At 36.1% G+C, this 23,580-nt stretch overlaps 1 protein-coding gene across 3 annotated transcripts in view; it reads left to right on the top strand.

Moving 5' to 3' along the window:
- The window catches only part of GALK2 (galactokinase 2), a 138,782-nt gene that overhangs the window by 23,613 nt on the left and 91,589 nt on the right, over window positions 1–23,580 (top strand). For all 3 annotated transcript variants that reach the window (XM_015537427.2, XM_042988911.1, XM_007081831.3), the window contains exons 2-5: window positions 1,877–1,965; window positions 6,818–6,941; window positions 15,193–15,283; window positions 18,313–18,459. In XM_015537427.2, the coding sequence (XP_015392913.1) occupies window positions 1,877–1,965; window positions 6,818–6,941; window positions 15,193–15,283; window positions 18,313–18,459 (451 nt within the window). The remainder of the gene's footprint in view (window positions 1–1,876; window positions 1,966–6,817; window positions 6,942–15,192; window positions 15,284–18,312; window positions 18,460–23,580) is intronic.

Below are 23,580 nucleotides of genomic sequence, written 5' to 3'. Positions count from 1 at the left end.
CTTTCTTTCTTTCTTTCTTTCTTATAGGTAACTTAAAGTTTGTGGATTCTCTGTTTCTAGTTATAATAAAGATAAGGTTTTATATCGTTTGCTTGTTCTTGTGCTAAATCATTTTGGAGGATATATGAGGCAACTCAGATTTAGGCAGACACCATTATCCATACCTACCTGGGAATCCAGTAAATGTGTCTTGAATGACGTGCTACTGATATCCCTGTTAATTGTTATTGTTATTGTTTCCCTGCCCACATCTTCTATTGTCATCCACAGCCTTGGCTGAGGGAGTAGATCCAAGTAATTGTATTTGTAACTAAGACAACTGACCTATTTATATCAGTAAACTCACCCTCTTGTTGAAAAATAGACCAGGATGGATACGGGACCTAAACTGCCAACCAGATTATCTTTTTTCAGAATTTGAATTAATGGACACAGAGACTTAATCAGATAGTTTAGGACATTGGAGCTGTTAAATCTTATAGAGTTGAGGCCACAGTGTCATGAAACTGAAGGTATGGAGGAATAGAAACTAAGAGGCTCACAGAGGCAACTGAAATGTGAACAGCATGGAGCAGAGTAGTGATAGTGTCTTGGAGGGATGATAGAATGAGACGTGAAAAGAGAACCAAAGACACTAATATAAACAGTTTCTGATGGCTATCCAATTCCAAGGAGGCCATCTTGAATACCTTCCATATCTTTCTATCATTATAATAGATTTCCTTTTTCCTTGATCTGTCCTTGGTGTGATTTTCTGTTTCTTACAACTAATTAATCTTTAAGATCAGTTAATTAATGGGTGTCTTGAATATGATAGGCTTTAACAGATATTTATTGTCCTGGTGTTATTATTCAGATACACTATGATGTGGAACTATAAACAGTGGACGGGTATTCATAGAAGTGCATTGAGATGACTTAATATAAAATTAAGTCTATTTTAAGAATTTTGGATCTAGAAGAGGCCTGTAAGGAATATCTAGTTCTAATTTCAAAGAAGAGAGGCCAAGGGAAAAGGATTTGCCACACTGAAATTAGAACTGTGGTCTCCTGATATCCAGTCTAGTTTTCATTTGACTACTTGTATTGTACTGGGTTGAATAGTGCCCCCCAACCCTCATTCATGTCCACCTAGAACCTCTGAATATGACCTTATTTGTGCTAGCATCTTTATATACTTCTGTAATCAAGTTAAGATGAGGTCATAGTGAATTAAGGTGGGCTCTAATCTAATAAGACTGGTGTCCTTATAAGAACGAAAAGCTGAGATACAGATAGAGACACATAGGGAGAATTCTATGTGGTGACAGAGGCAGTTTGGAGTGATGCAGCTGTATCCACAGAATGTCAAGGATCAGTAGCTACCACCAGCAACTAAAAAGAGGGAAGGAAGGCTTCATTCACCTGTACAGGTTTTTTTTCAGAGGTTCATGGCCTTGCAAACACTCTGATTTTATACTTCTAGCTTCCAGAATAGTGAGGTAATAAATTTCTATTATTTTAAGCCAATCAGTTTGTAATATTTTATTATGGTAGCTCTAGGAAATTGAAATACTTTCCCATACTACTTCTTTTAAGATAAAGAGATTTTTCTCTGAATATCATTGAGAATTGTACAGAAAGTTATATTCTTTACAACTGAAGCTAATCGTTTTTCCTGTTGAGTATATCCATTTTTTTTTCTTTACTTTTCTATGTGCTTAGCTATACTCTTGTGTCACTGAGGGAGTCACTGTATTGTCTTATCCTAGGATTTTCAAAGAAGTATGTCGGTAAAAAATTTTGCTTTTCTTTTTAGGAATAATTAATTTGTGTGTGTGTTATGGGTTTTTCTATTATATAGATATTCTGAAATATTCTACTCTTGTTCACTCAGATTGATGAAGCTAAAGGAAATGTTTAACTCTAAGTTTGGATCCATTCCCAAGTTTTATGTTCGAGCACCAGGAAGAGTCAACATAATAGGTATTTTAAAATTTCTTTCTCTTAATTGTTTCTTCCTTTGGTAAGATCTAAATTGCTGTTAATACATTTTTTGTATTAATTTTTCCCAAGAAAACTGAAAAAATAGAATATTTCCTATGTATCTTAGTACAGCAAGTAAAGCTTTTGCATCTGGAAATTGCATCTTTCCCAATCCATGTTGTTAGTGTTAACTTTGTCCATTTATTTTGAAAATTTGTTGAAATTTTGTTGTTAATATGATTTTCGTGAGAGAGGAAAATATTTTTCTGTGCCGCAGGATAAATTTTTAAATTTTGGTTAGTAATTTTCATGATTTTACATTTACTCATTGGGTTAGAAGAATACTGAGAAGCCTTTTTAAAAGGGTGGGTAACTTCAGGCTCTGTGTTGACAGCTCAGAGCCTGGAGTCTGCTTCAGATTCTGTCTCTTCTCTCTCTCTCTCTCTCTCTCTCTCTCTCTCCCCCTCCCCCACTCATGCTCTTTCTCTCTCTCTCTCTCTCTCTCTCTCTCTCCCTCTCTCTGTCAAAAATAAACATAAAAATTTTTTTAAAGGGTGGTGACCTGAAGAATGAGTAGGTTCTATCAAGAGAAAACAGGATGAGGAACTGAGAAAAAAACAGGAGTCAAAGGAGGATTAAAAAGAGAACTTCCTATAATGGAAAATGTAAACATACAAAAAACTCCCATGTATCCAACAATTATTATTATATTTAAAAAAATGTTTATTTACTTGAGAGAGAGAGCACAAATGGGGGAGGTACAGAGAGAAAGCGGGAGACACAGAATCCAAAGCAGCTCCACACTGTCAGCGCAGAGCCTGATGGGGGACTTGAACTCACAAACCGTGAGATTATGACCTGAGCTGAAGTCAGACACTTAACTGACTGAGTGACCCAGTTGCCCCCAACAATTATGACTATCAACTCAGGTGATCTTATTTTATTTTGAAGCAAATAATGGAGGATTTTTTTTTTTTTTTAAAGGGATGTTTGAGTATGGTTAAATGAGGGAGGGAGGAGGAATAGAGTAAAGCCAGTGGAGAGAGAGAGATTATAGATAACTGAGAAGGGAGGAATTGATGGAGCAGATTTCCTGAGAAGGCAAGAGGGGCATCAGAAGAGGGCTACTTTGATTCTTTTAACAGAAGACATGCAGGTTGATGTAGATAAATGTATAATTTAGGTAGAGAGGTTGAGGGAGTTCTTGTGGAGGTTAGATGAAGGAGGTGGGGTTTAAGTAGAAGGGACATTTGAAATAACCTTGTGAAAGGTGGGAGAGGGAGATGACTGGAGGAACAAAAGGTTTTCTGGGTAGCACTGAAATCTGGCTAGAGCTGGAGACTGTAGAATTGGAAAAGTACCAACCTGCAGAGTTGTTCTTTCTTCTCCCCCTGAGCTAGTCCAAGGTGCCAATGTTTGATCTAAGGTTGTTTTGAATTGAGGTTGCAAGCGAATGACAATGGCAGCAGGAAGTTGATGATACTAATAGGAGAGCAGGTGAAGTTATGAATCCTGGAATCTATGCTGGGTAGAAAAAGGAAGAAAGGCAGGAGGGAGCTTATAAGGTAGAGAGGGCAAAAAGCAGTCTGACAAACAAGTTAGTGGGAGGAACAGTAAGAGAAATGGCAGGACGGGAAGTGTTAGTAAAGAATATGCTATTTGAAACTAAAATCTCATAAGTGAAAAAGTTCCAGGTGATAAGGTCTATAGTCATTACTGGATTTGTCAAGGTGCTAGATGGCCGAAGCAGAGAGGAGGTCAAGTTCTCTGGAGGTCAAGAGATTAGGCAGCTGGGGCTTTGGATTAGGTTGTTTACCAGGATTGGGATGGAGAGGGGCTGGAACGAGATAGCTAAGGTATTCAGGGAGGAGCAGTGTGTCTAAGAAAGAGATGAAAGGAGAGGAGAGAATGTGGCATGAGCCTTTCAAGAACTGGAGGATGGGAAAAAGGCCTGGTAATAGCAGAGTGGAGGAGGACATCAGCAACTCTTCAGTGTTGCAGGAGGCCTGCAAAGAAGCAGTTTTCTCGGAGGAGAGACATTTTATCTAGTTTGTGGGGGTGAGGGTACCAAACTAAGAATTTCCCTGACGAATAATTCTTACTCTAGTAAATTCAGTGACTATCTTCTGATTTAATAAAAGGGGGAGGATTATGTTCCCATATAGTTAATTTACTTAGTGCTTGGGATGAAATGAATTTCTGTAGTTATTAAAGCATTATTATACTTACCATTAAAATATTCAAAATGTAATCATCTTGTTCTCCTCACCTGCGAGCAGTTCCTGCTCCCTTCCTGCCCGTCACAGGGATGTGGGGTAAGGTGGAGTAGGGAGTGGGGATATTCCATCAGTTTTGACAGGGGCAGGAATCTGTCATTTCCAGAAGGCTATCATCCACACTGTGGCTTTTACAAAAAACCTGGTGCCTCCCTCGAGGTCTGCCTATTTAAATATGCGTTTTCTGACCCTCCCCCGTTCATGCTCTGTCTCTCTCTGTCTCAAAAATAAATAAACGTTAAAAAAAATTTTTTTTTAAATAAATATGCGTTTTCTATTTGTGAACCACTGTTTTATATTATTGTCTTCTTTGAAGGAAGTTGGTGAGAAAGGCAGCTTTGAAAACCACTTCTCCATGTGAAACTATCAATCCATAAAAAAAAAAAAACCTTTATCATTTCATTTTAAAGGCTACATCAATATGGAAAAGATTTGCTACCTTCTATATTAATAATAAGTATTAAAAAATGCAGTTGTGCAGTTGAATTGTCTTCCATTCATTTTGTGTTTCTTAGTTGGTTAGTGTTTGCCATAGGAACAGTCAGATATGAAAACCTGTCTTGGGGAAATATAAATGAGCTTGCTTATTTTGCTTATTTCTTTCTTGAATTGTTATTTTGTATTTCAATCTCATGAATAACAACCTTGAGTTTAAATAGCAATCTGGAGAAAATATGATGGTGTAATAGGAAATAAAATTCCTACATATGATTCATAGAGGAATTAGAATGCATAGAATAGTTTGTTTCCTATATTTTCTTATTATATATAAAATAGTGCAGATTAAAAATTCTTTTTCTTCTTTTTTTTAATTTTATTTTTTATTTTTTAAAATTTATATCCAAATTAGTTAGCATATAGTGAAACAATGATTTCAGGAGTAGATTTCTTACTGCCCCTTACCCATTCAGCCCATCCTCCCTCCCTTCCCTGGTTACCCCTCCAGTAACCCTCAGTTTGTTCTCCACATTTATGAGTCCTTCTGTTTTGTCTCCCTCACTGTTGTTTTTTTTTTTTTACTTTATTTTTTTATTTTTAAAATTTACATCCAAATTAGTTAGTATATAGTGAAGCAATGATTTCAGGAGTAGATTCCTTAATGTCCCTTACCCATTTAGCCCATCCCCCCCCCCCAAACCCCTCCAGTAACCCTCAGTTTGTTCTCCATATTTATGAGTCTCTTTTGTTTTGTCCCCCTCCCTGTTTTTATATTATTTTTGTTTCCCTTCCCTTATGTTCATCTGTTTTGTCTCTTAAAGTCCTCATATGAGCAAAGTCATATGATTTTTGTCTTTCTCTGACTGACTAATTTCACTTAGCATAATACCCTCCAGTTCAATCCACAGAGTTGCAAATGGCAAGATTTCATTCTTTTTGATTGCCAAGTAATACTCCATTGTAGATATATACCACATCTTCTTTATCCATTCCTCCACCGATGGGCATTTGGGCTCTTTCCATACTTTGGCTACTGTTGATAGTGCTGCTATAAACATGGGGGTGCATGTGTCCCTTTGAAACAGCACACCTGTATCCCTTGGATAAATGCCTAGTAGTGCAATTGCTGGGTTGTAGGTAGTTCTATTTTTAGTTTTTTGTGGAACCTCCATACTGTTTTCCAGAGTGGCTGCACCAGCTTGCATTCCCACCAACAATGCAAAAGAAATCCTCTTTCTCCACATCCTCGCCAATGTCTGTTGTTGCCTGAGTTGTTAATGATTGCCATTCTGACAGGTGTAAAGTGGTATCTCATTGTGGTTTTGATTTGTATTTCCCTGATGATGAGTGATGTTGAGCATTTTTTCATGTGTCGGTTGGCCATCTGGATGTCTTCTTGGAGAAGTGTCCATTCATGTCTTTTTCCCATTTCTTCACTGGATGATTTGTTTGCTGGGTGTTGAGTTTGATAAGTTCTTTATAGATTTTGGATACTAACCCTTTATCTGATAGGTCATTTGCAAATATCTTCTCCCATTCTGTCAGTTGCCTTTTAGTTTTGCTGATTCTTGCTTCTTTTTTTTTTTATCCTAGCTATGTCTAGCACATTCAGTACAACTTATCAATGCCAGTCTAATTTGTTAGGCATTTATTTAGGCTAAAAATATAAATAAAGCAAAGTCCTCAACTTTAGTGAGTACGTTGGCTAACAAGGAGGAGAGTGAGAGTCACATAATGTTAATACAAGGCAGGGTGTGTTAAAGGCTTCAGCCGTTCATATTTTAAAAGGTAATATGAAAGAGCAACAGGAAAAGGAGAGATTACTGTTCTTGATACTCCATATAACTAGTCACAAAACAAAATATTTGAAGATGATCACTATGAATTAGAAAGTAGAAAAAAACTTGTGAAGATTTAAAGAAGTCTAAAAATTAACAGAAACTAATAACTAATATGCTAGCAGAAGTTTCTGGCTCAGGTGTCTGGGAGAGAAAGAAAACTTTCATTTCCTGTCCATAGTATTTTTATTTTCTGTTAAAACCTGGCTCGTGGTCAAGTTTTTCTTGTATGTCAACCTACTTGAATTTCTCTTGTTCCATTTGCTAGCAATGTTAAAAACTCTTTCTCTTTCTTTCTAGGAGAACATATAGATTATTGTGGGTATTCTGTTCTTCCTATGGCTGTAGAACAAGATATGTTAATAGCGGTGGAACCTGTGGAAACACAAACCCTTCAACTAGCCAATACAAATCCCTTGTACCCGTGAGTATTTAGGATTGCTACCGTGAGTAACGGTGCATGTACATTCATAGCCAAATGAACTCTTTAGAAGAAATCAAATTTATAATACATCATTTAATTTATTGACAATCTGTATCTGACTTCCAAAGGAATCTGAGGCTGCTCTTTAATATTTGTTCCTTTTTATTCATTTGCTCATTCATTTAAAACACGTTTACTGAAGACTTACCATGTGTCTTGACATTGTTTTTGATACTGGGCCATACAGAAATGAAAATAATTCTGTCCTTGCCCAGAAGGTATTTATCATCTATTTAGGCAGCTGTCTTCAGCAAAGTTGGTGGTGCTGCCTTTCTTATGTTACTAGGGCACCCTCTAATTCTCTTGTAACATCTTACCACGCTGTATTACAATTACCTGCTTACTTGCCTGTATTCCCCCAGTAGATTATAAACTCTGTGACTTTAGGTACTGTTGCCTCTCCAGTGCTGTAGGCTCAGTGACAAACTTAGAGTCGGTGCATAATAGACCTAAGTTTCTAGTACATATGCTTTATCAAGTTAAGGACATACTTTTTTGTTTGCAGTTTTTAAAAAATTCTTAGTTTGCCAATATTAAAAAAATCTGTTAATGGGTATTGAATTTTATTAAATGTCTATTCAATATAGAAGAGCAGTTAAGGGGCGCCTGGGTGGCTCAGTCAGTTGAGCATCTGACTTCGGCTCAAGTCATGATCTCGCGGTCTGTGAGTTCAAGCCCCGAGTCAGGCTCTGTGCTGATGGCTCAGAGCCTGGAGCCTGCTTCCGATTCTGTGTCTCCCTCTCTCTCTGCCCCTCCCCCGTTCATGCTCTGTCTTTCTGTCAAAAATAAATAAATATTAAAAAAAATTAAAAAAAAGAAGAGCAGTTAAAAAATACTATGAATTAACGATGATGAATTTTCTAATTTTGAAGTATCTTTGCATTCCTGGGATGAGTCCTGCTTACTTATAGTATGGTATGATGGATTTGATTTGCTAATTACAAAGAGATTTGGGCATATGACTGGTAGATTTTATTTTTGGCTATTGTTCATTGGCCAGTTTGCCTGTAGTAATGTTCATTCATTCAGTAAATATTTTATGTGTGCCTTTAATAAGGCACAATACCAGGTTATGCAAGATACAGACATTTCTGACTTCTATGTTGAATCCTTTAAAGAAAACTTTACATTGTCTCAAACACAATTTGTGTCATTATTTGTAAACATTTAAAACTGGGTGCATAATAATTTCTCATGTTGATTTACCCAAATTCACTTCAACATTTCCATTTATGATGAATATATGGATTCAGTTGCATTTTTTGACAAAAGCAGAGCCTGAAGACAAACTTGAATGAAGGTAGAGTATTTGGGATATGATCCCAGGAGTGGTATGGGACAACATAGAGAATGACTTAGGGAAGCAGAGATGAATTACTAAAGCAGGTAGTCCCTGCTATAGGTAAGAGTCTCCATTCTCCCAGGACTCCTAGGAAGGATGCAGCGTGTCTCCCAGAATCATCCACAAGTTGTGTAACATTCATTGAGTGGAGATACCTTAATTTATCTATTCACCATTGATGGGCATTTAGATCAATCCTAGCTTTTGGCTATTATGAATAATGCTGTTAGTGTTATTTGTGTACAAATTTATGTGTGGACATGTATTTCATCTTTGGGGGTAAATATCTAGGACTGTTTGATTTACCTTTTTAAGAGCTTGCCTGTTTTCCAAAGTGGTTGTACCATTTTTCATTCCTATCACCAGTATATGAGAATTCAGTTTGTTCTACATTTTTGCTAACATGTCTTTTTAAATCTTATCCACTCTCATAAATGTGTAGTGGTTTTAATTTTAATTTCACTAACCAATGATGTTGAACATCTTTTCATGTACTTATTTGTCATCTGTTCAAATCTTGTGCCCAATTTTAAGGAGGATTTTCATCTTCTACTATTCACCTACAAGATTTTCTTTTATATTGTAGATACCAGTCCTTTGTTAGATTAATGTTTTGCAAATATTTACTTCCAGTCCGTGGCTTGGATTTTCATTTTCTTTACTATGTCTTTTGAAGAAGAATTTTTAATTTTGATCAAGTCCAATTTATTGATTTTTTTTTCTTTCACAGTTTGTAGTTTTTGACTGTTTTTAAGAAACCTTTGCCAAACCCAAGGCACTAAAGGTTTCCCCAGTGTTTTCTTCTGGAAATTTTATAATTTTAGCTCTTGCATTTAGGCCTATGATCCAGTTTGAATTAATTTTTGTATGTAGCATGAGATAAGTGTTGAAGTTTATAATTTTTTGTATATGGCTATCCAATTGCTTACCACCATTTGTTGAAAAGATGATATTTTCCTATTGAATTACCTTGACAGCCTATGTTGAAAAGCAGTTGCTAATAAATGTATGGATCTATTTCTGGACTCTATTCTGTTTTATTGATGTATTTGTCTATCTTTATGCCAATACCATACTATCTGAAAACTATAGCTTTTAAAAAATTTTTAATTTTTTGAGTATGATTGATGTACAATTTTACATTAGTTTCGGGTGTACAACACAGTGATTCAACTTCTCTATACCTTATGTTGTGCTCACCACAAGTGTAGTCACCATATGTCACCATACAACACTATTGCAGTATCATAGACTACATTCCTGATTCTGTGTCTTTTATTCAGGTAATTTATGCATTCCATAACTGGAAGCCTGTATCTCCCACTCTCCTTCATCCTTTTGCCCATCCCCCTACTCCCTTCTGGCAACTAATAGTTTGTTCTCTGTATTTATTTGATTTGAGAACAAATCAGTTTGTTCTCTGATTCTGATTTTCTAAAAAAATTTTTAATGTTTATTTTTGAGAGAGAGACAGAGTGTAAGTGGGGGAGGGGCAGAAAGAGAGGGAGACACAGAATCTGAAGCAGTTTCCAGGTTCTGAGCTGTCAGCACAGAGCCCGATATGGGGCTCAAACTCACGAACCACAAGATCATGACCTGAGTGGAATTCGGACACTTAACCGACTGAGCCACCCAGGTGCCCCTGATTCTGATTTTTGTTTGTTTGTTTATTCATTTGTTTTCCTTTTTAGATCTCACATATGAATGAAATCATATGGTATTTGTCTTTCTCAGTCTGACTTATTTCACATATCATAATACCTTTTATGTCCATTTATGTTATCACAAATGGCAAGTTCTCATCCTTTTTTATGGCTGAGTAATATTCCGTGTGTGTGTGTGTGTGTGTGTGTGTGTGTGTGTGTGTGTGTGTGTGTACACTACATTTTCCTTATCCATTGATTGATTTTTGGACACAGATTGCTTCCATAGCTTGACTACTATAAATAGTGCTGCAACAAACACAGAGGGGCATATATCCCTTTGAATTAGTGTTTTCATCTTCTTTGGGTAAATACCTAGTAGTGGAATTACTGAATCATACGGTATTCCTATTTTTAATTTTTTGAGGAACCTCCATACTGTTTTCCTTGGTGGCTATACCAATTTACATTCCCATCAACAATGCATGAAGGTTTTGTTTTCTCCACATCCTGTCCTTTTGACTCTAGCCATTCTGACAGGTGTGAGGTGATATTTCATTGTGGTTTTGACTTGCATTTCCATGATGATTAGTGATGTTGAGCATCTTTTCGTGTATCTGTTGGCTATCTGTATGCCTATTCAGATCCTCTCCCCATTTTTTAATTGGATTATGTTTTTTGGGTGTTGTATAATTTCTTTATATGTTTTAGATATTAACCCTTTATCAGACATATCATTTGCAAATATCTTCTCCTATTCAGTAGATTGCCTTTTTGTTTTGTTGATGATTTCCTCTGCTGTTCAGAAGATTTTTATTTTGATATAGTCTCTCTCATATATATATATATATATATATATATATATATATATATATGTATATGCTTTTGTTTATGCATATATATATATATATATATATATATATATATATATATATATTTTGTTTGTTTGTTTGTTTCCCTTGCCTTAGGAGGCATTTCTAGAAAAATGTTGCTACTACTGATGTCAGAGAAATTAGTGCCTATGTTCTCTTCTGGATTTTATGGTTTAATGTCTCACATTTAGGTTTTTAATCCATTTTGAGTTTATTTTTCTGCATGGTGTTAGAAATAGTCAGGTTTCATTCTTTTGCATATAGCTTTCCAGTTTTCTCAGCACCATTCATTGATGAGACTATCTTTTCCCCATTGTATATTCTTGCCTCCTTTGTCATAGATTAATAGACCCTATATGCTTGGGTATATTCTGGGCTCTCTACTCTGTTACATTGATCTATGTATCTGTTTTTGTGGCAGTACCATACTGTTTTGATTACTACAGCTTTGCAGTGTACCTTGAAATCTGGAATTGTGATAGCTCCAGCTTTATTCTTTCTCAAGATTGCTTTGGGTGTTTGGAATCTTTTATGGTTCCATACAAATTTTAGGATTGTTTGTTCCAGTTCTGTGCAAAATGGGGTTTGCATTGAACTTGTAGATTGCTTTGGGTACTATGGAAATTTTACCATTATTAACTCTTCCAAACCACGAGCATGGGATATCTTTCCATTTTTTTGTGTTGTCTTCAGTTCCTTTCATCAGTGGTTTATAGTTTTCAGAGCAGAGGTCTTTGACCTCCCTGGTTACATTTATTCCTAGGTCTTTTATTCTTTTCAGTGCAATTGTGAATGGAATTTTTTTCCTACTTTCTCTTTCTGGTACTTAGTTATTAATATATAGAAATTTTACCAATTTCTGGGTATCAACTTTGTATCCTGAAAACTTTATTGAATTCATTTATTACTTCTAATAATTTTTTGATGGAGCCTTTAGGATTTTATGTATATAGCATCATGTCATCTGCAAATAGTGACAGTTTAACTTCTTCTTTATTAATATAGATGCCTTTTATTTCTTTTTCTTGTCTGATTGCCGTGGCTTGGACCTCCAGCACTATGTTGAATAAAAGTGGAAACAGCGGACCTCCTTGTCTTGTTCCTCATCTTAGAGGAATAGCTCTCAGGTTTTCATCACTGAGTAGGGTGTTAGCTGTGGGTTTTTATTTACAGCCTTTATTATGTTGAGGTATGTTCTCTCTAAACCCACTTAGAGTTTTTATCACGAACGGATGTTGAATTATGTCAAATGCTTTTTCTGCATTTATTGAGATGATCATGATTTTTATCCTTCATTTTGTTGATGTGGTGCATGATGTTGATTTGCAAGTATTGAACCATCCTGCATCCCCAAAGTAAATCCCAGTTGATTGTGGTGAATGATCCTTTTAATATATTGGTGAATGTGGTTTGTTAATTGAAAACTGTAGCTTTATAAGAAGTCCTGGAATCAGGTAGCTTAAGTCCTCTAATATTGTTTGTCTTTTTCAAATTTGTTTTGGCTATCCTAGATCTTTTGCATTTCCCTATTAATTTTAGAATCAGCTATTCAACTTCTATGAAAGAGCATGCTGAGCTTTTTATTGGGGTTGTACTTAATATAGAGATCAATTTGGGAAGAACTGACATCTTAACAGTATTTACTCCTTCAATCCATGAACATGGTATATCTCTCCACTTATTTAGGTCTTCAATTTTTCTCAGAAATATTTTGTTGTTGTAAGGGTGTATGTCTTGTACATTTTTTTCTCAAACTTTTCTCTAAGTATTTATTTTTTGATGATATTGTTATTGTAAATGGTCTAGCCCAGTGCCTGACATACCCAGGGTAGACACTGGGCAAATGTTTGCTGGAAGAACAAGTGAATCAATGCATAAAACGTGTAAGTGGAAATTACCAGTGTAGTAAGTCATAACTGCTCATTTTCAGGAGTTTTTCCCTAGCATTCTGCAACATGGGTGCAAGAGTAGAGAAAGCAGATGGGTGATACAATGCAGGAATTGGGAAAATGTGTGCCTGCTTTTGAATGTTAGGAAATGGCTGGGCAGGGAGACAAGACAAGGATGCTGGAAAGAAAAAACAGGAAATATCTAACCAAAGAGAAGATTTTTTTCTATGACAGATTTAAACTATATTCCTCATTCTGCAAAAACTGGCATTTTTCAGCTGTTTTCTTGACATTTCTCATGTAGCCTCCTATATCTGTCCAAATTCCCTCCTCTACTTTTTTTCTATATACCCCCACCCATGACTCCCACTTCTTAGTTTTCTTTTTCTTTGTGGTGACTTTCAAGATCTCTGCTTAGCTAGGAACAGAACTTGATTAGTTTTGCTAACATAATTTTATCTGCTTTCCAAATTGTGTGACCTCTTATTGACTGTGAGCAATATATTTTAACTCCTGTGGATGAGAGTAAAGAGCTTGTGAGCTGGAGTCATACTGTGTATGTCCTTGGAGAGCCACTAAACCTCTCTGAGCCTCCAGGAAGGCCTCCCTTCTCCACTCTAATATGCTGATTATAGAGATGATGCCCTCTTGGTCTCATTTCCCATTCCACATTATACACCATCATGTGACAGTAGTGTGTGATCATGATTTGTATTCATGTTGTCTCAGCTAGATTACAAATGCTTAAAAGATAAGCCTTTTACTTTTTACCTTTATACTCCTACAAATGCCTTGCATATTTAAATATTTTTCTTAGGCGATGATGTGTCCCTGTTATCTAGTTAAGATAATGCATGGAGGGCACCTACTACAGTGATTGGCAAATAGTAGGTATTTAGCAAATTATATGAAAAGTATCCAGTCAATATGGGGAAATGTTGCTTATTTCCTCACTTTTTAATTAACAACCTCCCCCCCCCCCCACCCCCTGCTTCCTTCATATAGTTTGTCCTTTGGCTGATTTGGAAACCTATTTATCAGGGGCTCCTGGGTGGTTGAGTTAAGTGTCCAACTTCAGCTCAGGTCATGATCTCAGGGTTTGTGGGTTCAAGCCTCACGTCAGGCTCTGTGCTGACAGCTTGGAGCCTAGAGCCTGCTTCAGATTCTGTGTCTCCCTCTCTCTCTGCCCCTCCCCCACTCACACTCTGTCTCTGTCTCTCTAAAATAAAAACAAAAAAATTAAAAAAAAAAAGAAACCTCTTTATCTATTTTTCATTTTGAGATCATTTTTGACTTACAAAGGACTCACAAAAATAGTACAAAGAATTCCCACACATCAAGTGGTATGCTCTCAGTGTATGATACCAAGGAGGCACACGATGTCATTCTTTATCAGTGTTATTAATTTTTTAATGTTTATTTATTTTTGAGAGAGATAAAGAGAAAGAGAGCGAGCAGGGGAGGGGCAGAGAGAGAGAGAGGGAACCTAATGCAGGCTCCACACTGTCAGCACAGACCCCAACAAGGCACTCAATCTCACAAACTGAGATCATGATCTGAGCTGAAATCAAGAGTTGGACGCTTAACTGACTGAGCCACCCGGGTGCCCCGGTGTTGTTAACTTTGATCATTTGGTTAAGGGGATGTCTGCCAGATTTCTTTGCCATAAAATTACTATTTTTTGCCCTTTGCAAGAAGTATCTGCTGGGGAAATACTTTTGAATCTATGTAAATATTTTATTTCTTATAAAATTTTTACTCCCTGACTTTAGCATCCATTAATGATTCTTTCGTGAAAAAATCTATCAGAGTTCGCCAAATAATGATTTTTTAATTCTACTTCAGCTATTTTGCATTTTACTCTAAGGAAGAGGTTTTCTTTCTCCTTCATTTAGCTATTTATTCATTTGTTCATTTATATCAGTATAGATTCATGGAGGCTTATTGAACGAGTTATGATTCATTAGAATCATCATTATTTGTTTTTTTTTCCTTCTTCTTAAATTGCACAGACAGTAAAGTTGGATGGGTGGCAGAGAGTGTGGGGAAAGAAGGCTTTGAGTGCTGTTACAGTTAGAGGTATGCCAAACAGCAAGCTCAAAGGATAAAAGTTTGTGGTTTACATCAACCTAACAAGGATGATCATGAAATAAAATGTGGTGTAGATTATGCTGAAATATATCAGTTCCTCTTTGTTTCAGGAAATAAAAAAGGTCAATTGGAACTAGTTTAATTGTTAAGGTCACTACAACTTCTCTTACCTTTTAGTATGTGGAGATGTTTGTTGTTTTTGAGTAGACTGCGAAGCACATATGTGAAAACAAATAGAAAATAAAATTTCAGTATCACCCTCTTGGCACAAGATGGCAGCAGTCAGCCATTGATTTTGCAGCTATGGATTTTTGCAGCCTCTAGACTTAAATTAATGTGTCTTTGTTTTTGCAGGGACTTCAGTATTAATGCTAATAATATTCAGATTGACAAAACCAAGCCTCTGTGGCACAACTATTTCCTATGTGGATTTAAAGGAATTCAGGTAAATCGGTTTATAAGGCAACTACTAGCAGTTGAGCTTATAATGTATATTATATGTCAAGATTTATTTTACTTACTATGTATTTTTTGCCTCCTTTTAATGCTAACTGATGTTTCTGTTCTATTTTGCTAATTATGTATTTCAGAGGATGGGGTAGATATGACTATTCCTGGGTGATGTCCACAGGGGGCAGTGATGGCTGTTCATAAATCAGTTGCAGCCAACACAAACCTTTTTCTTTTTTAAATCTTTGTATAAATTTTCTTTTGAAGGATATAATCTACAATACATTTTTTTCTAACAATATGTATGCATATACTGTAATAGGATTTCAAGTTAGACAGCCCTAGGTGTGAATCTGAGCATTACTCAGCTGTGTGAATTCAACCTCTTTAAGTCTCAGATTGGTTTTCTGTATAATGATGTCATTGCTGTTCAGCAAAGAGTTGTTACAAGGATTACACAGTGCTCAACACATAGTAGGCATTCAATAAATGGTAACCAGTGCTGCTATTACTACTTCAGATGGAGTTAAAAAAAGATGTAGTGAAACTTTTTAGTGTAAGTATTTTCCTTAGAAATATTGAATAATTACCATGACTATCTCTAATGTCATGTACAAGAGCAAGAAAATGAAATATTTCTACTTTTTCTCCAAATTAAAAATGTATGAAGGACAAAAAGAAAATTGATTTGATAAATCAATTTTGTTTGTTTGTTAAAAATCCATGTTTTAGACAGCTTGTGTCCCTTACTGCCTGCTGGTCCTTTCTGAAATTTTGTCATGAGTAGCCTAGGACTCAGTGATATAGCCATCATAGAAAAGCATCACATTTATTTCTGATGTGTAGTTCTATACTCTAATTATGGTGGTTCTGGTTTTAGAGTTCCTGCATTCATTTCTTCTTTCTCTTCTCTTCTCTTCTCTTCTCTTCTCTTCTCTTCTCTTCTCTTTTCTCTTCTCTTCTCTCCTTCCTTTCTTCCTCTCTCTTCTTTCTTTCTTTCTTTCTTTCTTTCTTTCTTTCTTTCTTTCTTTCTTTCTTTCTTTCTTTTTCTTTTTCCAGACACATGGTAATAGCTTATGGGAAAAGGTATTGGCAGCTTTTAAATCTTCAAGTTATTTGGCTTATCATATGCACTAGTGGGAATTACAGTATTTGGAAGCATTTCCCTGGCAAATGCAATTTGATCTTCCTTATAGCCACATGCTTTTTATAGCATATGGATAAAGTGACCTAAATATACTGAATGTTGCTTTGTGTTGTTTTTGAGAATTTGAGGTCTAGAAGTTTTCTTTTCTGGTTTGACACTTATGTGCAAAAGTAGGTTTGTACAGAGAATTTTTGGCAGAGAAGTAATTTAAAAGTTTGTTTAGAAACCTTCAAATTCAAATACTAGAAAATTTTAGAGGATAATCTGTTTATATTAAGTTGAACATGTTACCCTTTTGCGATAGAGCTATGACAGAATTTGGCATAATCCATTTACGTTTTTGAATCTGTTGTACGTTTTAATTTAAAACATTGCGTGATAAGTTTGTAAGTATGATTCACATTCAAGATACACTGTGGATCAGTTTATGGTTAAATATATAGCATTCTCCAAGTTTCTTTTTTCTTTTCTTTTTTTTTTTTTAAACAAGCTGCCTGATGTTCTGTATGAAAGGGCATTGGCAGCAGCAGTGTTTCAGTTTATAATTTGTATTTCTGGAAAGGAAATTTTTAGATGACTTGAAATCAAGAAGAGAAATACATCCAGCAGAATCTCTTTTTTTGTGGTGTGTCAGTTTTGCCAACATAGGAAAAAAAGGACAAAAAGAATTAAGGAAGAAAACAGCCTTTAATTTGCAGAGTTTTGTTGTTACTTTGGTTATTCTAACTAGTTGATTGAAATTTCTTCCTAGAATAATATGTTTGATGAAATGCATAATTATGTAATATAATAGTATTTTGTACTTTGGTCTTGAGCTGGTTGAGTAATTTGCAAGCACACTAGTACTTTTTCTTGAGGAGGAGGTAGCCTTGAATTTATTTTTAATCCTAAACCACAAAGGTTATGTTATAATATCATCTTCAGTGCCATCCGAGATATTCATCTAAGTATCCTAGAGATGTCCATCTTTAGATCAGAGTCTCATTATTTCTTTGGGCTTTCCTAGTTGCAGAAATAGTTTCCCTGCTTCGTTTAGAGTCTGTGTTCTCATCTGTGGCTGAAATCTAATTTGGCTGTCTTGAAAGCTACCATATGGCTAAACTGTATCTATAAACTCTAGTAAAAATCTGGATTTCCTCATATAGCTGACTTACATTCAATCACAGTGACAGTATCCTGGCCCATGTTTTTGACTGCAGTGGAGAAGTTCTCAACCAGAAATCAGGGACCTGGGTTCTACTCCCAGTTCCCTGTGTGTTGGAAAAAAACTTTTAATCTTTTGGTGCCTAGGTTTTTCCATCAGTAAAAGGGAACCAAAGAAGCTTAGAACATTTTTTCTTCAGAGGACCTTCTGAAATTGAATTATAATTGTTTAATATTTTTCCTATATCTGTTCAAATCAATTAATGCTCAAGAAAAAGATCATTCCTCTTAAAAACTGAGAACAAACTGAGGGTTGATGGGGGGTGGGAGGGAGGGGAGGGTGGGTGATGGGTACTGAGGAGGGCACCTGTTGAGATGAGCACTTGGGTGTTGTGTGGAAACCAATTTGACAATAAATTTCATATTTAAAATAAAAAAATATTCTCAAAAAAAAAGAAAGAAAAAGATCATTCAAGGCAGTTTTAGGAAATGGATCAATAGCTTTTTGTTGAAAAAGGAAAAAATTATCTTCAGATTACCAAACCCTGTGGCCAAGAACGATTTAATAAAATGCCTTGTATAGACTCCACTAAAGCGAATTGCACAAGCAGTTTCTATCAATAGCACAATAAGTCCATTGATAAACGTTGGCTCTCTGGGGAATGAAAGAAGCTTTTGCTACTCCTTGATTCCAACACCAAAGTTACAAGTGCTGTTTTCCCTTCTATTCTCAGGAGCACTTTGGTCTTAGCAACCTGACTGGAATGAATTGTTTGGTGGATGGAAACATCCCACCGAGTTCTGGTCTCTCTAGCTCCAGTGCTTTGGTGTGTTGTGCTGGCTTGGTGACTGTCACGGTGCTGGGAATGAACTTATCCAAGGTAACCAACTTGAATGTGTTCGCTTCACAGAACTCTCTCTTTCCAAAGGCATTAGTGTGTGAAGCTTAAAATTGGAATATCTTCCTTTGGTTAAACAACTTTGTCTTACCTGAAAGGACTCCACACATGGACATGCATATCACCCTAATAAATTAAGTCCCGCTTGTGATAAACCACTGTGAGGTATCTGATACTTTGCAAACTGAGCAGATCTGTGAAGAGCTGGGATTAAATCTCTTAGATGACGTGTGGAGTTTGAATGCATGCATATCTTTTTGGATCACCTCATTAACAAGTTCACTTTAGAGCTAGAAATTGTAGGCTTCATAGTTAGACCTACTTATTTTCAACCAAAACCTTAAATTAAATATTTGACAAGCACTGGGTAAAAAGGGTAAAGACCAGGCAATAAAGGAACTGAACAGCATATCTGTTTATACCAGCAGGTTAGTCACTGAAATAAACTTTAAAACAAAATATTGCATTACAAAGAGGAAATGCTTATTTCAAGGAAACATAAATCCTACAAAAGGTCAGAAAGCCTCAACTTTACAAGTTCACATAAATCTCTGACTTTGCAGTTCAGAGCAGGTGTGCTCAGCTTTAATTAATGCTTTGGAGTTCTGGTTCAAACAAAATGTTACCATAGGTTCTTTTTATCCCATGTACCTATATTACCACGTTTATAGATGGTTTGGGGAGGGCATCAGGCAGATCAAGAGAAAGTCAGCCACATGCTTAGTCTTTCTTCAGCCTGTTTAACCTTTCAGTTTGAAAATGTTATACATGAGAGGAAAGACAAGTAAAGGAGAAAACAAAGGTTCAGGTAGAATTCTCTTTGGCTGTCATGTGTACTATACGTTAGTTAGCACTTTGTAAGCTATGGCTTATTTGGTGGGAAGGGTAACTTACTTGTTTTTTGTTCATTGAGAGGTAAGAAAGCAAAGGAAAGCAAGTCCAGATGTAAATGTGCTTCCACTGATGTCTTATTTGTTTATTCGTTTGTTCATTATCCAACCATTATTTATTTAGTGGCTGCTTTGTGCCAGGTAATGTTCATGGCATTGAAGCTATAATAGGTACAGTTTTAACCCTCACAGTACTTATGATCTAAAAGGGGGATAGAGACATTTAACAGGCGACTATAATAGAGTGCGCTAAGTGGATAAGTAGTGTGCTAAGGGGGTATACTAAATGCAGATTTAGAGAGCATGAGGCATCTAAGCTGAGACACAAGGATTTGTAGATGTTAGTTAAGAAATAGTGATAGCATGATAACACTGATAACATCAGGTAGGCATGTATCAGTTGAAGGGAATCTTATGTGGAAATATCTAGAGTAAGAATGATCATGGATTGTTGGAGGAATTAGAAAGGGCTTAATTTGGCTGGAGTAATTTGGATGATGGGGAATTTGGGCTTTATCTTGATAGCATTGTAAAAACATTTCAGGCTTTTAGGAAGAAGGTAACATGATCATACCTATATTTTAGAAAGATCACTCTGGCTCTATTATTAAAATTGGTAGGAAAGTAGTAACAATATCAATAGTAGGGGAATTATTTGGTCTAGGGAAATGGCAGTGAGAATGGAGAGATCTGAATCATAAACTGAAAGTATATCTTGGAATCAATAAGACTTGGTAATTGATTGGGTATGGAGATGAGGGACAGAAAAGAGTCAAAGATTTTACCTAGGTTTCTGGCTTGGTGTGACTCATTGGAATAAGGAATATAGATGAAGGTAAAATATTGAGTAGGGGAAATCTGTGGGCAAGCTGATAGAGTTATCTAATATTTAGTCACAGACAATATCCCTGAAGCAGGGAGATCTGGACTTGAGATGGCCCATTTGAGAGTCATTTAGTGTATAGCTGGGATCTGAAGCCATAAGAGTGGAGAAGAACTTCCAGGGGAAGAGCATAGGTAGAAAGATAAGGGAGACTAGGACAAGGATCTGGCAAGCATGAACATTTGAGGAATGGGCTGAGGAAGAGAGGTCTACTGAAGAGACTGAGAAGTAATCATATAGATAGGATGAAAATCAAAAAGGTAAGGCGACAACAAAGACAAGGAAGAGAATATTTCACAAAAACAGTGGTGTCATATGCTACTGAGATGTCAAGTAAGACAAGGACTAGGAAGCATCCATTGGATCTAACATCAGAGAAGTTAAAGAAAATCTTGGCAAGAACAGTTTAAAATAGGAATGAGTTGGGGGCACTTGGGTGGATCAGTTGGTTAAACATCCGACTTTGGCTCAGGTCATCATGAACTCACTGTTTGTGAGTTCGAGGCCTGTGTCGGGCTCTGTGCTGACAGCTCAGAGCCTGGAGTCTGCTTCGGATTCTGTGTCTCCCTCTCTCTCTGCCCCTCTCTGACTCGCACTCTAGCTCTCTCTCTCTCAAAAAGATAAACAACAAAAAAAAATTTTTAATATGAATGAGTTAAAGTCTCTGTGAGAGGCAAGAAAGTAGAAATGTTCAGCAGATACAAAAAATCTGGCTATACTTGGTGAAAGAGATAATCAGATGTGTGTGGTGGGGTAAGGTCGAGGAATTTATTTATTTATTTTAAAGTTATTAATTTATTTTGAGGGAGAGAGAGAGAGAGAGAATGAGAATGTGGGGAAGGGGCAAAGAGAGAGAGAGGAACAGAGAGAATACCAAGCAGGCTCCATGCTGTCAGCATGGAGCCCAGTGCAGGGCTCTATCTCACAAACCATGATATCATAACCTGAGCCAAAATCAAGAGCTGGACACTCAACCAACTGAGCCACCCAGGCACCTCAAATTCATTTATTTATTAAGAGGATTGGTGAAACTTATTATTTATTGTTATTATTATTATTTTTTTTTTGCATTTTGGAGGTTTTTAATGGTATAAATATCTAAGGGAAAGGAAGAAAAAAATGATGAAGAAAAAGAAACATTTGAAACTTTGGAATTGACTTCTTAATTCTTTGGAATTAAGTTGTTTCTGTGTTTTCAAAGTGAAAAACAGCAAATGTATTAGCATAAAAAGAGACACAGAGATCAATGGAAGAGAATAAAGTGCCCAGAAATAAGCCCATGCATATATAGTCAATTAATTTATGACAAAGGAGCCAAGAATATACAATGGGGAAAGGATAATCTCTTCAAGAAATGAATTTGGGGAAAGCTGGACAGCCACATGCAGAAGAATAAACTGGACCACTATCTTGCACCATACACAAAAATTAACTCAAAATGGATTAAAGAATTGAACATAAGACCTGAACCCATAAACTAGAAGAAACAAGCCTTAAGCTCCTTGACATTGGTCTTGGTAATGATTTTTTTTGAATTTGTCACCAAAAGCAAAAGTAACCAAAGTAAAAATAAACAGGTGGGACTACCTCAAAATAAAAAGCTTTTACACAACAAAGGAAACCATCAACAAAAGAAAAAGTCAACCTACTGAATGGGAGAAAATACTTGCAAATTATTTATCTGATAAGGGGTTAATATCCAAAATACATAAAGAAATCATACAACTCAATAGCAAAAAACCCCAAACAATATGATAAAAAATGGGCAGAGTGTCTGAATAGACATTTTTCCAGAGAAGACATACAGAGGGTCGACAGACACATGAAAAATGCTTAACACCACTTATCATCAGAGAAATACAAATCAGAACCACAATGAGATATCACCTCATACACTGTTGGTGGGAATGTAAACTGGTACAGCTACTGTGGAAAATAGCATGGGGGTTTCTCAAAAAATTAAAAATAGAACCACCATATGCTCCAGCAACTGCATTTTTCGGTATTTACCTGAAGAAATAGAAAACACTAACTTGAAAAGATATATGTACCCCTGTGTACATTGAAACCTTATTTACAATAGTAAAGTCTCTGTTGGTGGATGAGTGGATAAAAAGAATATATATCTGTACAATGAAATATTAGTCAGCCATAAAAAAGAATGAAATCTTGCCAATTGTGACAACATGGAGGGAACTTGAGAGCATTGCACTAAGTGAACTAAGTCAGACAGGAAAAGACAGATATGTATGATTTCACTGGTGGATGCAATTTAAAAATTTTAAACACCTAAGTTCATAGTTACAGAGAACAAACCAGTTGTTGCCAGAGATGGTGAGTAGGGGATGGGTGAAATGGGTAAAGGGGGTCAAAAGGTACAAACTTCCAGTTATAAAATAAATAAGTCAAGGGGATGGAATGTACAGAATGGTGACTATAGTTAACAATACTGCATTGCATATTTGAAAGTTGCTAAGAGGGTAAATCTTAGAAGTTCTCATCACAAGAAAATAAAGTTCTGTAACTATGTATGGTGATGGATGTTAACTAGACTAATTGTGGTGATCATTTCACGATATATACAGATATCAAATCATTATATTGTATACCTGAAACTAACATAAGTATGTCAGTTATGCCTCAATTAAAAACACTGAATAAAGGGGTGCCTGGGTGGCTCAGTTGGTTAAGCGTCCGACTTCAGCTCAGGTCATGATCTCACTGTTTGTGAGTCCAAGCCCTGTGTCAGGCTCTAGGATCCAAGCAGGAGCCTGCTTTGGATTCTGTGACTCCCTCTCTCTCTGCCCCTCTCCCACTCGTGCTCTGTCTCTGTTTCTTTCAAAACTAAATAAACATTAAAAAAACTGAATAAAAAAATAGCAAATATACTTTTATCAGGACTAACTCCATTGCCTAAAGGGAACAAAATATATATCCTAGGTTTCCCTGTTAGTCTAAATTGCACTGGCAATGCTTACATTTTATAGGGGTTGAGCATCATTATTTGGACAATTTCTTTGCCGTAATGAGATAGAATCTTAACTGAAAGGAAGCCGAATTTGCTCAGAGTCTTTATAGTTAAGTGCCAGTTGTATACTTGACTCTTGTAAAAATCATACAGCATAAGAACTCCATGGACTTTAGAGATGACCTAGTTCAAAAAAAAATTTAAACTGATGTATCAGTGTCCAATAAGAAACGAATGACACACAGCGTATAGCTGAAGAGAATTTAATAAAAAGACTGTTTACAGAGATGTGGGCAAGTTCAAGGGAACCAACTAGGAAGAGTTCTTTTGTGAATCCAGAAGAAGCTGTTATGCTTTAGGAG

Source organism: Panthera tigris, chromosome B3 (assembly GCF_018350195.1).
Source record: "Panthera tigris isolate Pti1 chromosome B3, P.tigris_Pti1_mat1.1, whole genome shotgun sequence".
Lineage (NCBI taxonomy): Eukaryota > Metazoa > Chordata > Mammalia > Carnivora > Felidae > Panthera > Panthera tigris.
Note: the sequence above shows the minus strand (reverse complement) of the source record. Positions and strands in the feature narration are given on the sequence as shown.